Here is a 19429-nt window from a genome sequence, read left to right on the forward strand (position 1 = left end):
GGTCCCCCTCTACTGTCAATATACTCCAATGGACTCATACAAAACCAATTCTTAGTTAAAACAATGATGTGACGTCATAGGAACGTGACGTCACAATGGTACTTGCATCGCCATGTAACGTTGCAGGCAAAATGCGTCACAATTGCCATGACGTCGTAGGCATTCCAATGTCACCATGACGAGAAAACAACCAAACATTGGTGGCCAGTCCATCATGGCGGTCGCTTTGTTATCAGGCATCAGATAAGGCATCTAAATACGACCGCATTATATACTGGCGAAGAAGGTAAACGTACACAATGGACGTACTGAAACAATGAACATCTTCTAAGGAAACTGGCAATATGAAGCGTTTCTCCGTCGAACCATCGGCATCAAAGCCGACATCCAGATCTAAACTCGATCCCGGTGGAAGAAGAAGATCACTAGCCCCCACAACAGGAGGGACAGTCCACCCCTTCATCACCTACTTTGGTGGTCGGAAAAACATTAGAGCTGCTGGGGATGTCAACTTTGAACCAGTCTCAGCCATTGTCAAACTCAGCAGATTGCAGGTAGGGGATTCTTTCTGGAAACGAAATTAGTACACTTTATAAATCACTTTTAACATCAAATTCTGAACGAACTAACGTGTCCTCGGTACCATTCAAATCTATGTATGTACGTACTGTAAGTATCACTTATTTGTCTCACGATACGAATGTAGGGTGTCCGAGGTGTTTATCCTCGACCCGTGAATAGGTCTTCAGCAACCCATGTTTGGCGTAAAAGGCGACTATGCTTGTCGTAAGAGACGACTAACGGGATCGGTAGTCAGGCTCGCTGACTTGGTTGATACATGTCATCGTATCCCAATTGTGTGGATCGATGCTCATGATGCCATTTAGTGGATTGTCACGTCCAGACTGGATTATTTACAGACCGCTGAGTGCGGCGTCAAACATTGCTGAGTGCGGCGTCAAACACCAAACAAACAAAACAAATATTTATAATGTTGGATATATTGGAAGTTATTAAGGATGGGTCAGGAAAAGCATGTCTCTCCATGCAGTGAGTATATTCATAAACACAGCTTTCATACAACCGACACAGGATGTCACGCGTTTGACGTGTAACTGTAAGGCTTTCATGTTAGACGGCACCAACAATCAACAATCAGCATACGCAGTTTATATTCGGACTGCATATCTTTTGACAATACAGTCAAATACCGCTATGTGTAACTTTGTTGTGTCGAACTTTCGTTTGTCTCGAAGTAAAACTTGGTCCCTGCGTATTCCTCCTTTATAAATCGTTTTCGGTTGTGTTGAACCTCGTATAACTTTATTTCCGTAGGTCACTTCAACTTCGACACAATGGTGTTTGACTAAAAATACCTAGGGACTGTATTTAATGTCATTACCTTACTGATATAAATGATAAGTAAAATTAATAAGCATGAGACAAGAATAAATTCATCATATCAGACAATATACTTTACGGTGCCTTACTGGTAATTTTCTCAACTATTTCCCAGATGATATTCGCAAAGGCCAGCCTGGCGGGCTTAGGGGGTTTATCTCTGGATGAGTTCAAGGTCGCCATTCGGCGGACTTTGCACCACGACATCAACGACTTCGACCTTGAAATGATGTTCATGAAGATGGACGCCAACTGTGATGGCAGAATAGACTGGGAGGAGTACCTCACGTACAACCTCCTTGAGTACAAGGAGAAGAACCAGATGATGCAGATGCTGAGAGAAATGCCCTTTCCAAACGATATGAAGGAAATTCAGACAAAGCACCACGAACTCATAGTCCGAGTCTCCTTCTTTCCCCACCTCACCAAGAGGAGCACCAAGGTCGACCCAACTAAAGGCAAGTATGCTACCCTCAGTAGAGACGGGGTGGTGAGCTTCTGGACTATTCAGATGAAACATGTACGGTCGATCCAAGCATTCAGCCCAGCTGACCGCAAAACACAGCCGTGGTATGTCGAAATGGCGTGTCTCTATAACAACAATATGCTGGCAGTCGCTTCAACAGAGCGGGATATCACCTTCTTCGAAGTGTCGAACAAGAAGCTTGTGAAGCGGTATATGCTCACTGGGTTGGAAGATTGTATCACGTGTTTAGACTGCCGGGCAGACTTAAAGGACAGGAAACATACCGTTCTCCTATGGGGAGACACTGCTGGCAACCTTTTCTCGGTCAACTTTGAAATTCAGAGAGGAGGTGCAATGTTCGGTACGCAGGATCAGAAGAAAGACTCGGTTAAGAAATTCAGTTTTGCCGAACTAATCAGAGGGCACGTGCCAAAAGTGAAAGCTTACAAGTTAGGCAATGTTCACGATGATTGGGTGTGCAAGATACAGTATGTGCAAGAGCTCAACTGTGTCCTGTCATGTTGTCAAAGTACCAACACTGCCCTCTTTATGGGAGACTTCGTCAAGAAGAAACCGCCGGCCTATTTCAAAGCGATGAAAGGTCTCCTCTGCTTCGACTACTGCCCCATGCATAATATCATCGCAACAGGCGGTATGGACTATAACGTTCGCATTTGGAACCCGTATGTCGTCAACAGGGCGACTGTCATCCTCAAGGGGCATAACAAACCAATCATTCACACGGTCTTAAATGGGAGAAAAAACATGCTGATTAGTATCGATAAAGGAAAAACAATCCGGATCTACGACCTGAGGGACCATAGCTGCCTTCAGCACATTAGTGGTCGCATGGTCAAACTGGGTCAGTTCTCCATCTCTGCCGTCTGCTTCAACCGGAAGTTGCAGCATCTGATTCTTGCGACCAATCTGTTAGCTCTGCTCGAACACAAGGACGAGGACGTCAAGATTACAGAAGTTATATCCCATACTAAACCGGTGGTGACAGCACTGTACAACCCCACCTTCAACGTGATGGTCAGCGCCTGCGAGGGGTCTGTGGTCAGCATTTGGAACATCGAGAATGGTGGGTATGGTATAACTCCATCATACATGTAAATGGCAGCAAGGCCGTGATTCCGAGTTAGAATATGCTTCGGGTATGAGGCGATTACAGGATCTTGTGGTCAGACTTGGCATCTTCCCGAGGCAAGGGAGATAACTGACTACAAAAGTCATATTTTTGCTGGACAAACGACTTTTTTTCCAAGTCCAATCAAAATCGCGTAACGATATCGACATCCGGTTCGTAAACTGCTGTGCAAATTTCGATTGATTGCAGGATTTGCAAAGCATGTCTACCGTCAACTCAGCGGCAACCGATATTTTCCAAATCTTTTATTGTTTTAATCAAGGTGGTCACGTGATTTGATGTACTTCGCAAAGTAAGACCCGTTTTATTGCAATTTAGATCTTGATTATCGATCAGATCGTCGTCACTGGGCGCTGCCATTTTGTTTGAAGCAAAGCAAGTGATTTGAGAGGTTGAAATTGATTGGTCAGTAGGAGGGACACAGAAGGGACATAACTCGTAATAACCACCAGTGGCGCTACGATCGAACCAAGAAATTCTAGCCAAGTTCGGCAAGGGTGGAAACTGGACTTTTACAGTCAGTTAACTCACTTGCCTCGGGAAGATGAGATTTGGTGAATTGGTTGTTTGCGCGTCATCGTACTCCGTCGGTGACAGATGTTGCGAAAGACTGGTTTGTATTGTCCCGACTCGATTAATAGCAGACTGACGTCATATGTCTGGAATATTGATGAGTTCGGCGTTAAACAACGAACAAACATAAGTAGTGGTGTATAATTAGCAAATTAGCATATGAACTTTTATAATATGATGCGATTTGTATAAATCGGTCAGCCCTTTGGCTGAGTCTCTGGCTGACATGAGGTGTGATATATATGAAAAGTGACATGTAAAAAGTGTCATCTATTAGACGCTCGGGCGTCTGTTAATTTCGCCATTGGCCCGGCGTACATCCTGTTTAATGCTGGCACAGGGGCTACTCGCTACTTTACCAAATCCCTCGACTCCCTTGACACTTCATGTTCAAAGACACGTGGATATACCCGCGGGGTGTAATCATTACATGCCGTGATGGACCCGGTCTCTGTTGGTGAGGGGTCATACGCTCTGTCCAGAAAATGTAAGCAAGGCCTCCATCACACGTCAGAGCCCCATTCCCCCAGAGACCGTATGTTATGGTCTCTGGTTCCACATAGCCATCTTAGCGCTAGGATGATCGTAACTCCCATAGCTTAACACATACTTACAACAGTCAAAACGCTAAGATTGCTTTGTGGAACTGCATGGGCACCGGCCGGATTCTATTTCCTGGACAGAGCGTATTACCCATCGTTTTGGAGACTCGGCTTCTAACAGGGGAAATAAAGTGTATATATTAGGTACCCACTGTAAAATTCATACACTCTAATGCATATTAGCTACGTTCATGAAAACTTTCTGAAGGCATGCTATACCATTTATGAAATCTTTTTAAAGTCCATGTGTCCCGTTTTCAGGTAACAACATTTTCACCTACATTTTAGTCGTTGATGCCTGTTAATGTGCCATTTAAAACATTTTAGTTTCAAACACAAGAAATGTAATGAAAAATAAAGTGCAGTGTTACCATACCTTACTATATACGCTCCTAAAGTCCTTTTGAGAACGCTCTGTTGTATAAACAACAGGGTATGTAAAGATTAGTTACAAATCGATTGAATTATGGTCTTGAGAAGAATAGACTTTTTGCAAGAATACCGTCAGGCTTTAGAAACGAACCTTTATTCTTCTAAATGACAATACTTTTGATCGGACAGCAGGCATTCAGCATTTAAAATGCGTATTCATGTCTGATCTATACTGGCTTTGACAAGACTGCTTTTTTGTTTACGTAAAAAGTCAAGTTAATGGTTAAAAGACAGCATACCTGGAAACTCACAAAACCGAAGTAGCTAAGGAAAGGACAGCTGTGTCATAATTTCAAGCTTGTTAATTTTGTTTTATGATTTACATATTTGTCCAAGGGCGTTAGTTTCGGCCCTCGGATGGTAGCTCAGGGTGATGACGGAAGACAAAACTCAGGGGTGAAGTTTCAGACGACAGCAGCCATATTTATTGTTGATGGTTGAAAATGAGTCGAAAAGGTACATGTTGATAATAACGTGACAGAACGCACACCGGGACCGAGTGGCCAATGTTCCCGGGTGGGAGAACCGTTCTGTCACTTACCTTCTGGCTGTCTCTCTAGGCTGTCTCCCTGACTGACCATGTCAGTCCGGTTTTGTAGAGCGAGGTATTACGTAACGCGTGGCAAGGTCATTGTCCCACGTGTATTTATATACGTAAGCTCCGGCGACGTTAGGAGGTGTTAATTGAAATTTATAGATAGCGCTGGAGATTAAGGGTCCTGCCCGGAGGGGCTTATGATAAGAGGGGATACGCCGAATTGTTACTGAATATATAAAACAGACAAAGGGCATAGAATTTCGGTGGACTTGGAAACATATTGAACCAGTTAGGTATTTAGATAAATGAAATGTTAAATAAAAGTATTGAAACGATTTACACTATTACAATACCCCTGAACGTCGTGGAGCTTTTGTCCTCAAAAGCGTTTTAAAAATAGTGACAATATGGAGTACAAGTACAGTACAATGCAAGTGACATCGACAGGTTGGCAAGTAGTTGCTTCATGCACTACACTTGACTGAGATGAATGAGATGACATTAGATAAGATATACAGGCGTGTAAAGTAAATAAGTGAATAACATCATTGTCAATATCGGTGAAACAATTATACATAACGTTAACAAGTTGAGCGGAGGTACCGGCTCGTACGAACAAAATACAGATGAGCGGAGATTCCGGCTCATACACAAAGAACCTTGGACGAGTTTCCACCGAGCAGCACATCCTGCTCGCGGTCGCCCTTGCAGTCGGAATACCAGACTGCTAGTTCACAGGTATCACATTGAAACAGACAATACACATTGTTGAAGTAAAGAAGACGGATGACGTAGGGACAAAAACATAATGTGGGTAAAGCGTTGTCGTTTGCATATGAAAGTAATATTTTCATGATAACAGTAAGATCCTTGAAATTGGGAGTCTTATATTGTGAGCCTAGACTCGACAAGGCTAGCAGATGTGAAGTGTGATCTGCGCTAAAAAGTAGAATGTGTATGCAAAACCTAACCAACTTCAAAAGTCTAAACTGGAATGTAATGAAAAATTCAATCATGTGAAATTGTCTCGAAGATATTTGAACGAATCGTATTTTGTGTGCCAGAGACCATTAACGGTTGATCGCACGAATATACATAATTTTCGCCGGTATCATAATTAAGCACAAAATCACTTTGGCAAAACGAAGAAGTAGGATATAGACTGTATACACAGTCTCCACTGAATAAGCTTGGCAAGCAACGAGGCTCCCTAACTTATTATACTTCTACAATCGCTGCTACTACATCGATTTTATCAGTTTTCACAAAGAGTACCAATAATTTCGGTGCTTACATACTCAAAAAGGAATAAATGAAGATATAAGCAGGAAATTTTAGGGTATTGGATAACTTTTTGAAAGCTATTGTCTATAGTAATGGTTATAGGGCCACAAATTAAAAGAAAAATCCTTGAAACCGGGAGTCTGATTTGTATGGGACGACTCGGAACCCGCAGATATCGTTGATCTGCACTAAATGCTATAAGCGTAGGGTGTAGGACATGAATAGAGTAAGAGCCTAGCCGATTTCAAAAACTTAATCTGATAAGGATGTACCTCTGATAACAATACATAGATTGCAATACATACTCATTATCGAAAAACATGACAAAAATTTTAAGACAACGAAACAATAATGACTTGATTACATAACATACCTTACATGAACAAGAATGTCCGTGAGAATACGTTTTAGCACAGTACTCATTTAGAGTTGGAACGAAGGTTCAAATATATTGTCACACGCACACACATATATCGGTAGGCACGTGCTGAAGAATCTTGATGGTGGTCGACTTGATCTTGGGTGTCGGTAGCGTGGCTACATGAATATTGTCTTGATGTCGTTGTTGCTGACGTTCGGGTAGGCTGGGCTGCTGTCTGTTGCTGACGATCGGGTTGGCTGGGCTGCTGTCTGTTGCTGACTATCGATCGGGTTGGCTGGGCTGCTGTCTGTTGCTGACGATCGGGTTGGCTGGGCTACTGTCTGTCGTTTCTCCGTTTTCCCGTCACGATGGCGACTGGCTTGACGCTGCTTTTGTCTCCCATCACCTCTGAACTACCATTTACTTTGCTGCGAGTTAGGGTAGGGGGATCGTGCGTGAGTCACAGCAAACTCACGCTACCCGGATTATTCTCCATCATCTGTCCAAGGGCGTTCGTTTCGGCCCTCGGATGGTAGCTCAGGGTGATGACGGAAGACAAAACTCAGGGGTGAAGTTTAGACGACAGCAGCCATATTTATTGTTGATGGTTGAAATGAGTCGAAAGGTACATGTTGATAATAACGTGACAGAACGCAAACCGGGACCGAGTGGCCAATGTTCCCGGGTGGGAGAACCGTTCTGTCACTTACCTTCTGGCTGTTCTCTAGGCTGTCTCCCTGACTGACCATGAGGTCTTCTCACGGTTTGGTGCTCCCCGTACACTTCTTACTGACAGAGGTAGGCAGTTCACTTCCAAGCTAGTAAATGCTCTCTGTGAACTCCTCGATATCAAGCACTACTACACTTCATCCTACCACCCCCAGACTAATGGGATGTGTGAAAGGAGGAACAGTGTCATAGAGCAGGCTCTCCGAACATATGCTGACCCTGATCAGACCAATTGGGCCAAACTCATTCCATGTGTTATGATGGCCATGCGCAATGTACCTTGTCAATCTACAGGGTATTCACCACACTACCTCATGTTTGGAAAGGAAATGAATCTTCCTTTTGACACAACCTTGCTGCCCAAATCTACCCTCGGCAAAGATGCACAGGGTCATCTTCAAGATCTCTTGAAAAATCTGAATGTGGCAAAATTCCTTACAAAGGACAACATGTCTGCTGCTCAGGATAAAAGCAAGAATCTTCAGAATATCAGAGCCAAGGAACCTTCATTTGCAGTGGGTGATCAGGTTCTCATGACTGATCCAACTGTCAAAACTGGCCTTTCCCCCAAACTGTCAAAGAAATGGATAGGACCTTACAGAATCATTCGCATCGGTCTAAACCATACATTCAAACTACTGAACACTAACACAAACAAAGAACATAAATCCTTCATTCATGCCAACAGACTTAAAACTTATACACCTCCAACCCCTCGAAGACAACCTGCACAACCAGCTCAGCATCTAGCAACACCCACTCAGTCGATGGCCTCCCTGCCCGACAATCCTCGTAGAGATAGCCTTACAAACAGCTCAGCATCAATCAACTCCAACTCAGTCAACATCCTCCGATCCTGACAATCCTACCACAACACAGCACACTTCCGCAGAGCATCCCATTATGCTACCTGACTCGTCTGATAACTCTGACACTATTCCACAGAGTCCCACATCATCTGCCCAACCAGATGATCAACTTTATGCAGTAAAACGCATACACAAAGCTAAAAAGAAGTCAGGAGTAACTCACTACCTAATTGAATGGGAAGGTTACCCCCAACGCACCTGGGAACCTGCTTCCAACCTTAGTGCGGAAATGATAAGTGATTATCATACATTCAGAACAGGATCTGGTCACAGACGGAAACGGAAACACAGATATTTTGCAAATTCATAGGTTGTGACCTTCCATGCTATTCCTCCTGGCAACAAGTCATCATTTGTCAAGGTAGATGAGCTCTGACCACCCCCTACAGGTAATCAAATTGCCTCGTGTTTTATAAGTGCTACGCAGTGAAATGTTGTGGCCACAACTTTCCTGCATGAATGGTCATCACATCTGACTTGTACTTTGGTTTCTTTTTGTCTTTGGTCCATCATGGAGAGACACTATCCTTGAATTCGGCTGATATTTGTGTCTCCTGGCCTGAGTGAACTTGCTTTGCCTTCAATCCCTAAATATGATACTTACACGTCAACTACCGTTAATCTCTCGTTGTCATCACCACCTTAACAGACTACAATGTTTCCATTCTGTTAGGAATCTTGGCTGTTCCTTGGGCAGCATTTCTCATCTTTGTCTCAAAATCTCAACTCTCTTCTCCAAGACTTGAGTGTGCCACAGTTCCAATTCTTCCACTCACTCTGTGTCCTTCCTGTTGGTACATCCAACCGCCTTCTGGCGCCTCACTTCCCGCACATTCACAAACTCTTTAAGCACCCCTTTGCCACCTATATCCTAATATTTCACCACGGATACTTTCAAATCGTAGACCTAGCGTGATGTGAAATGTTTGACAGTGTAAGGGCAAATTGTTGGGGAACGCTAAAAACTCCCTCATCACACAACCACCTTTCCTTATATTATGTATGTTCTTGTTAACCGGTTTCCTTTTCACAGAAATGCTTGTTCATTACTTCAAATTGTCATTTTTCTTGTAGTTTAATATGTGGGCATGTTCCAGAATCTTTGTAATGGATATAGTGTGCCTTATGTTTTCAACTGATCAAACTATCTTCATGCACACATTTGTTCATGTCCAACGTAATTTATTGTATCATTGTATTCTGATTATCTATGTATATTTGCTTCATTTTAATCCTTTTTTTTGGGCTTTTGAGGACAAAAGCTCCACGACGCACAGGGGTATTGTTACAGTGCATATATTTCAATACACTTTTTATATTTTTAACAAAATAAACTTAAACTAGGAAATTCTAAAATTCGAAAGTCGCTAGACCAGTATTTCTTGTTTTTATCGCCACTGGTCGACCATGACGGCTGCTCCTCGGCAAGCTCATTCACGCGAACAGTAAATTACGTAATCATAGATAAAGTCGGCGCGTTCGTCCGCCCCGGCCCTTGTTCTGTTGATAATGTTTTGTTACCAGCTGGCGCAGGTTTTGACCATCATCTTAAACTGTAATTAAAATAAACTCTTCTTAGGCAATACTGATACCATTCTATTACCACCTGCTTTTGTGTAGTAAACTTTGACAGCCCAGGGCAGATAACAGAGACCGAAATTACAACTTCAAAGTAATTGTTAATGTGATAAGAGTAGAGCTGTGGGGGTATATAACTCCTTGGGTGTTGGTCCTCAGCACACTTGCTTGAATAAACCCTAAGGACCTCACAGCTCTCATCTCTCTTGTTTCAAGGCTCGCTCCCAATAGCTAATTCCCCAAACCGAGGCCTGACAGTTATTGGGATCACCCAACAAGGCTGTCTTATATTCAATCTGTTTTTGAATAATCAAAAATAGTTGTTTGTATCGAGAACATTTACTAGTATATATTTCTATATCTATTATTCTTGACTAGATACATAAATAGAATATATCTAGATCTATCATTTTCGTCTCAGTGTTATTTCGACCTGGGAAGATCAGGGTAAGCATATGTCTTCAGGAACTTATGCTTGCCGTAAAAGGCGACTATGTTTGTCGGAAGAGGCGACAGGCTCGCTGGCTCGCTGACTTGGTTGATGCATGTCATCGTATCCCAATTGTATGGATCGATGTTCGTAATGTCAATCACTGGATTGTTTGGTCCAGAATCGATTATTTACAGACCGCCGCCATACAGCTGGAATATTGCTGAGTGCGGCGTAAGAAAACAAACAACCAACCAATATGGCTGCCATGGCGACAATTATGAAAATCGGGTATTGAACCTCAAATTCAGTTTGCTTAATGTGTTGTAACCTGAGTATATGTTACTCTGACATTACATTGCTGAAGAGAAAAACATGTTTGATGATCGATAGGAGAGACACATACTGATCATACAGTATGACTTGCAAAATTTAGAAGGCCATTGAAGGGAGACAACTCCTACAGCCTTACAGTACACATTCCCACTGGTTGAAGTGTTATGTAGCACATATACTACAGTGGCACAAGCGAGTTAAAGAATATTGTGGTAAAATAATATGTTTATCTCATATTGATCAGTAAATTTCAATCAATTGACGTTTACTGCAAAAAAGTGAAATTTGAAATAAACTGAAGTTTGGACAAATTTCAAGTTATTTTTGACGACGATTTTCTCCCAAATGAGAATAGGGACCGTTTTTTAAATTTCATTTTTGGAATCGCCATACTCGAAAGTACTTAAAAGAAAACACCTTTTTTCACCTCAACTGTGTTCGATGTATCGCCCTGGGTTTAGGGGTATCTGTTGTGTAACATTAGGCAGATATTTCAGAATTACAAATTTATTTAGATTATTTTAATACATGAAACTTCCAATATTGGTGTCGCCTAAGAAAGCTGTAGCAGCGCAGAGAGAGCAGTCACACACTTTGACTTGCTTAATACATATTGCTGTTGGACAGAAAATAGCGAGGTGACGAAATATGATTTTAGTAAATATATTGAAAAAGAAATCAAACACCAAAGTAAAAAGTTCATACCAATTTGATCTGATTATTGTTATAGCGTTACCCTCTTAACACAGAACAGCACATTTAGGCGTTGCTCCTCTAATTCCCCGCTCACATGCACAACAGTTACTGACATTAGTAATTTTGCACATGTGTAACTGAACATACATGTACGTGTGTATATGTAAATTTACTATGCGTTCACATGAAAATCAACTTAAGTCTGTAAATAAAGTATGTAATTTGCGTAAGGCACACAAATGCGTCAGTCTGTATGCGACTTTCAAGACAAAACAGGTTGTTTTCCAATCAAAGTTGAATGAGAAGAGAGTTACTTCACCGAAAAGTTTCGCGTCAAGCAACATGTGTTTGATTTAATTTGTACACAGTTTTGACTCCTTGAAACCAAAAGAAAACACCGTCCGCTCAACTCTGTATAAACGCATAAAAGTTGGCAACTGTTGACAATTTGTTTGGTGTTGGCAAAAGAACAGACGTTAATCAGATCATCCTCTTACGTTGACGGGGCGGTCGGGTAGCCTAGTGGTTAAAGCGAAGACCCGGGTTCGATTCCCGACATGGGTACAATGAGTGAAGCCCATTTCTGGTGTCCCCCGCCGTGATACTGTTGGAATATTGCTAAAAACGGCGTAAAACCATACTCACTCACTCACTCTTACGTTAACACAAACGTTCACGTTGCAACATATACACACAGTGCAAGTTTACATTTACATTATCACCTGCTCCAGGCATGATGCAAATTTATGACAAGTATACTCACGTATGTATTTCTACACACGTATGCAGATATACACACATATGTATAGAGGCGCATGTGAACGGGGTACAAGTCCAGCTAAGTTCAGTTAAAGAATGTTTCTCTCTGTAAAACAATGAGTAAATCGTTCGCTGGTCATGCCAAAGACCATGGTTCCTTCTCCACGTGTGTACCATATGTGAAACCCATTCAAAATACACGTGTCCCCTTTCGAAATTTATTGGGAATATTGCTAAAATCAGCGTAAAACCATACTCACTTACACGATGTGCGGGCATCAGTCATTGTCAGGTGAACGTGCCGAAGCGCCAGTAAAATAATTATATTAATGCCCACATTACAAGGCAGTTTTCGAAAGGAAAGCGACAGTTGCTGTAGTTGGTGGAACGAAGGAAGCGCGTCATCATTCCTCCCCATAATGACCCAAAGGAAGATATAGAATACGACCCTTTTCATTGCATGGGTGGTCAGTGCACCAATAATGTTTTTAACATTTTGATTTAAACTTTCTTTCGCTAAATGTATATATAACTGCGTAAAATAAATTGAACTTGTTACAAGATTTTCACAAAATCATTGCCTATCTGGCGGGTCTCTTTGTTGTCCGCAAGTTATTTGGGGACTGGTGGGGTCGGGTGGGGTCGGGTGGGGCGTGGGGTGAGATTGGTCTTAGGACTCATGTTTTGATGTTTTGATACTATGATATATTACCAGTCGTCCCCACATAATGTTCAAGCTTTTAAAAATAATTGCCACCCGTGGTATTAGGCCCCGGACAAAGAATAATGTTGCTTATGTCTCCTTTCAGGTGAGAAAGTAATGCAGTTCATCAACGCTCACAGTTCCATCGAGAATGGAGTCGAAATTCCCGTTGAAATTACGGTTATGACATTTGACACGGTAGGCCGACGCGTCATTACCGGGGCGAGGGACGGCAGCGTCAAGGTATGGAACTTTAACAATGGCGCATGTCTCCAGAATTTCCAAATTCCTGACCATAGCGTTATAACAGGGATTGTAAGCTCCAAACACCGCATCTACGTAACTGGATGGGACAGGAGAGTTCATATTTACGTGGATGGCGGAGGTGAGGAGAGCCGAAAGACGTGGCAGACGCGACACAAAGAAGACATCCTCAGTATTGCATACCTCAGTCCTAACATCATAGCAACCAGTTCTTATGATGGCGACATCGTCATCTGGTCACGTGACACGGGACACATGTACAGCCGTCTTAATGCTCACCTTGGTGTGCGACCAATCATTGATCACTTTCAGATGGATAATAGGGATGAGGCAGAGGAGGAACCCGAAACGGACATCCCCGAAACTTCAAACCCCAGTCAGCCTTCCTCAATCCCCACCCCGGCAGATGGCAGGGTTTCTTCCAAGGGACGCAGCACTAGCAGCCCAAGGAGGAGTCTGATGTTGGGCTCTCGGCTGGGGAGATCGAAGGAAGGAGAGGAAACCTCTCCCGCGGGCAGCACCCCAAATAAGACGGATTCAAAACATTCATGTGAACACCCCCTTCTCCGTGCCTTGGACAGCAGCCCGCTGGGAGAGTTTAAACCAAGGAGCAAGTTCAGCAGAGATGAGTACGAAACTATCAGTCAAGCTTACGAGGCAGCGGTCGAGAAAATAGTATTTCTTAAAACACGTGAAGCTATGGAGAAGAAGACAGCTATAATGGTAACAATAGGTGCTGATGGATGGGTTCGAGCCTGGTCTCTTCATCACCAAGGAGGACTTCTGGGGCAGTTCTATGCATCTCATGTGGTAGGGGACAGCATTTCGACTGTCGAAACTGATGCCCAAAACAGATATCTCTTCACGGCAGACATGTCAGGGTATATCAAAATCTGGGACCTTGTTGACTACTGCACCAGCACAAAAATGTCGCAGAGTGAAGAAACCAGACACCTAGACCGGCTGAAGGAAAAGTTCACTTTTCTTAAGGTTGAAAGCGCCTATGGCCATAGCTTATTCCAGATTACGAAACAAGCCCAGATATTAAACTCCCGTCCACCTCCTCAGCGCAGCAAACCCGAAAAGAACATGAAGACACCACGCCTACTCAACTCTTTCCGCGCTCATATATGCTCTATCAATAGTATCACCTTCATAGAAGACCGTGAACTGATCATCACCGCCAGTGTGGATTGTGCCATCAGATTGTGGACCATCTGTGGAAGATACATTGGGACATTCGGAGAGAAGTGGAATAAGCTGCCACGGACTATCATCCCCGACAACATCAAAAGGAACATCCCCAAAGAGCTACGTCGAGTAGGTTCTGCTAAAACGCTTAGGGTTCTCAACGGCGGCCATACACCTCACTGGGAGCTCGCTATGGGGCTAGTTCGGCAGAGGGGCTTGGAACAGTTGAGGACACAGTTACCACACCTGCAGAGGCTGGACTGCACAGGTACACCCGACAACGCTGAGCAGAAGGCTGGGGGCAGCAACATCTTGGGAAAGTCTTACAAGGGGAAGGTCCGCCACAAAATGCCGCCAGTACTGCCGAAACTCATCGAAACCCCTAGAACTGTACGTTATTTCCTGATGTTACAGATATTTCTTTAGTGGCAACTGCGTAATTGTTCAGTTTATATGTATTCACATGCTATTGGATTTATTTCAGTAGGTCTAATCATATGAAAAGCAAACGCTTAACACCACGTTTCTATAATTACATTTTTCATGTTGAACCCTCTCAGAGCGAGATCAGGGACCGAATAAGCCAACCAATTCCTATTGACCATTGACAGTACAATATCCATAAGGGTTACACGATCGAGTGGCACTACAACCTTCTGATATTTCCCGTGTGCACTTAAGCAATGTCCATAGCTGATTGCTCGTATACTGAAGTGTTGATAACTGACGGTGCGACGCCATCAGCACTCGCTGATTCCATGCATTGGTGTCGTTACGTCATCTGAACAATAGCTTTACTTCATGAATATTTAATACGGAAAACGGTTGATGGATAAATTATCCACTCGAAATGATGGATCATTACATTCGTTCCAAGATGGAATGGTGTAAGGATCAAACCTTATCATCCGTTATTCCATGTAGCTGTTTGTCTACAAAAAAAACACATGGGGATCCCCAACCAGGCAAAGGCCTATGTCAGCTGTGATATCAGTTAATTTTGAGTTAACTTATCCACGTACGCACGTACGCACCCACCCACTCACTCGCATAAAACAGACTTTACGTTATATAAAGCAGAACCAAGACTTTGCAGACGTTTCCAAAGTTCATTTCGTGTATTTGATTGCACTTTATTTGCCTACGTTTCAGATTGCTGTGTATCACTCCATTCCATTTGTTGATTTGAGTCCCATCGACCTTGCTCACTCTCCAGAGGTCTTTGAAGGAATCAACAAACGCAGGATGGTAGCCTCATTCGAATCCTCAGCCAAACACAGAGCATGTCTGATCTCAAATTTCAACAAGGTTATCGCCAAACCAGTTGTGGGATTCTCCCAACAGGGACCAAACAATCGTCTGAAGAGAATAATCAGTTTGCACCGGCGTCCGAGAAGTCGAAACGGAACTCCAGACACCGAAGATATGCGCAGTACACTCACGAACTGTCCGAGCACAGTGAGATCGGCAAGTCCAGATTCAAGGTCAAGTCATGGGGGGAAGCTGCATCAGATGGACTGACAGACATCGTCAGAGATGTTTCCGGCGCACTGGAGTATAATGGATGAATATTTGTTTTGGTTCTTTCGCGTTTGTTAAGAAACTTTCTATCAGGAGATGACGTACTAAGAGTAGCATAATGTTTACTTGACAATATATTATTATAACGTGTATGACATATGAAATATGCATTACCCATTACAACATTAAATTCTTGCTCATATTGAAGCTTAAAAACTACAGTACATCAGGAGAATAAATATAACAGTTATGAATGGAGCTGTTAACGATGAAACAGTCATACAAACCGATGTCTGTCGTGCTAGTTTTATTTTTTATTTTTAAGTGATTTGAATATTTACGTTTCATTTAAAATTGTATTTCCGACAATGTTAACCAGTTTTATATGAATATTAAATTTGTGTATGTCCCTTCTCGTGCTTCTCGTTGCTGTGACATATGTCGGGCAGTAGCTGGGTACCTTGAGACATATGTCGGGCAGGAGCTGGGTACATTGTGACATATATCGGGCAGTAGCTAGGTACATTGATACATATGTCGGGCAGTAGCTGGGTACCTTGAGACATATGTCGGGCAAGAGCTAGGTACCTTGAGACATATGTCGGGCTGTAGCTAGGTACCTTGTGACATATATTGGGCAGCAGCTAGGTACCTTTTGACATATACCGGGCAGCAGCTAGGTACCTTGTGACATATGTCGGGCAGTAGCTGGGTACCTTGTGACATATGTCGGGCAGTAGCTAGGTACCTTGTGACATATGTCGGGCAGTAGCTGGGTACCTTGTGACATATGTCAGGCAGTAGCTGGGTACCTTGTGACATATGTCGGGCAGTAGCTGGGTACATTGTGACATGTCGGGCAGTAGCTAGGTACATTGTGACATATGTCGGGCAGTAGCTAGATACCTTGTGATATATGTCGGGCAGTAGCTTGGTACCTTGTGACATATGTCGGGCAGTAGCTGGGTACATTGTGACATGTCGGGCAGTAGCTGGGTACCTTGTGACATATGTCGGGCAGTAGCTGGGTACCTTGAGACATATGTCGGGCAGTAGCTGGGTACATTGTGACATATGTCGGGCAGTAGCTAGGTACCTTCTGACATATGTCGGGCAGTAGCTTGGTACATTGTGACATATATCGGGCAGTAGCTAGGTACCTTGTAACATATGTCGGGCAGTAGCTAGGTACCTTGTGACATATGTCGGGCGGTAGCTAGGTACATTGTGACATATGTCGGGCAGGAGCTTGGTACATTGTGACATATGTCGGGCAGTAGCTGGGTACCTTGTGACATATGTCGGGCAGTAGCTGGGTACCTTGTGATATATGTCGGGCTGTAGCTAGGTACCTTGTGACATATATCGGGCAGTAGCTGGGTACCTTGAGACATATGTCGGGCAGTAGCTAGGTACCTTGAGACATATGTCGGGAAAGAGCTAGGTACCTTGTGACATATATCGGGCAATAGATAGGTACCTTGTGACATATGTCGGGCAGTAGCTAGGTACATTGTGACATATGTCGGGCAGTAGCTGGGTACATTGTGACATATGTCGGGCAGGAGCTAGGTACCTTGAGACATAAGTCGGACAGGAGCTGGGTACCTTGTGACATATGTCGGGCAGCAGCTAGGTACATTGTGACATATGTCGGGCAGTAGCTAGCTACCTTAAGAGATATGTCGGGAAAGAGCTAGGTACCTTGTGACATATATCGGGCAGTAGCTAGGTACCTTGATACATATGTCAGCGGGCAGTAGCTTGGTACCTTGTGACATATGTCGGCCAAGAGCTAGGTACCTTGTGACATATGTTGGGCTGTAGCTAGGTACCTTGTGATATATGTCGGGCAGTAGCTGGGTACCTTGATACATATGTCAGGTAGTAGCTAGGTACCTTGTGACATATGTCGGGCAGTAGCTTGGTACTTTGTGACATATATCGGGCTGTAGCAAGGTACCTTGTGACATATGTCGGGCAGTAGCTGGGTACATTGTGACATATGTCGGGCAGTAGCTTGGTACATTGTGACATATATCGGGCAGTAGCTGGGTACCTTGTGACATATGTCGGGCAGTAGCTGGGTACATTGTGACATATGTCGGGCAGTAGCTGGGTACATTGTGACATATGTCGGGCAGTAGCTGGGTACATTGTGACATATGTCGGGCAGTAGCTGGGTACCTTGTGACATTTCGGGCAGTAGCTAGGTACCTTGTGACATATGTCGGGCAGTAGCTTGGTACCTTGTGACATATGTCGAGCAGTAGCTGAGTACCTTGTGATATATGTCGGGCAGTAGCTGGGTACCTTGTGACATATGTCGGGCAGTAGCAGGGTACATTGTGACATATGTCGGGCTGTAGCTAGGTACCTTGTGACATATGTCGGGCGGTAGCTAGGTACCTTCTATTGATGAAGATGGAATTTTAAGGCAACGTCTCACGAAAAACAGGTGTTGTTACTTACTTCCTCTTCACTTTACTCAAATGTCGACACCATTTTGTAACAGACGTTAGTAAACATCATGTGATATGTACGCAGCATTTGATTGGTTGTACGCGACCAACATGTGTTTGACAACCATTCACACATCAAAACTTTGTCTAGTTTGTCGTGGGAAGCCACTTTTACAGATGTTAAGCATCATAGCAAATTATCCTTATGACACACTTTACACTTCCCCAGGGAATGATATTAAGTAAGATATGTTTGATATGTTTGGCGGTCTCCGGGCAGACGCTCTATCCACCAGACCACGGAGGCGATCTCTGGGCAGACGCTCTATCCACCAGACCATGGAGGCGGTCGCCGGGCAGACGCTCTATCCAGCAGACCACAAAGGCGGTCTCCGGGCAGACTCTTTATCCACCAGACCACGGAGGCGATCTCTGGGCAGACGTTCTATCCACCAGACCATGGAGGCGGTCGCCGGGCAGACGCTCTATCCAGCAGACCACAAAGGCGGTCTCCGGGCAGACTCTCTATCCACCAGACCATGGAGGCGGTCTCCGGGCAGACGCTGTATCCACCAGACCATGGAGGAGGTCTCCGGGCAGACTCTCTATCCACCAGACCATGGAGGCGGTCTCCGGGCAGACTCTCTATCCACCAGACCATGGAGGCGGTCTCCGGGCAGACGCTCTATCCACCAGACCACGGAGGCGGTCTCCGGGCAGACTCTCTATCCACCAGACCACGGAGGCGGTTTCCGGGCAGACACTCTATCCACCAGACCATGGAGGCGGTCTCCGGGCAGACTCTCTGTCCACTTGACCAAGGAGGCGGTCTCCGGGCAGACTCTCTATCCACCAGACCACAAAGGCGGTCTCCGGGCAGACTCTCTATCCACCAGACCACGGAGGCGGTTTCCGGGCAGACGCTGTATCCACCAGACCATGGAGGCGGTCTTCGGGCAGACTCTCTATCCACCAGACCACAAAGGCGGTTTCCGGGCAGACGCTGTATCCACCAGACCAGGGAGGCGGTTTCCGGGCAGACGCTCTATCCACCAGACCACGGAGGCGGTCTCCGGGCAGACTC

General features: G+C 44.2%; 1 protein-coding gene across 1 annotated transcript; it reads left to right on the top strand.

Moving 5' to 3' along the window:
• The first annotated feature begins 344 nt into the window (after positions 1-344).
• LOC139469131 (WD repeat-containing protein on Y chromosome-like) lies at positions 345-15883 on the top strand. The gene is made up of 4 exons (XM_071251268.1): positions 345-554; positions 1517-2951; positions 13014-14752; positions 15515-15883. Exons 1-4 carry the CDS (start codon positions 345-347, stop codon positions 15881-15883), a joined length of 3753 nt encoding a protein of 1250 aa, XP_071107369.1.
• The last annotated feature ends 3546 nt before the right edge of the window (positions 15884-19429 follow it).

The sequence above is a fragment of the Haliotis cracherodii genome, unplaced genomic scaffold, assembly GCF_022045235.1.
Source record: "Haliotis cracherodii isolate W230 unplaced genomic scaffold, xgHalCrac1.p SCAF_2, whole genome shotgun sequence".
NCBI lineage: Eukaryota > Metazoa > Mollusca > Gastropoda > Lepetellida > Haliotidae > Haliotis > Haliotis cracherodii.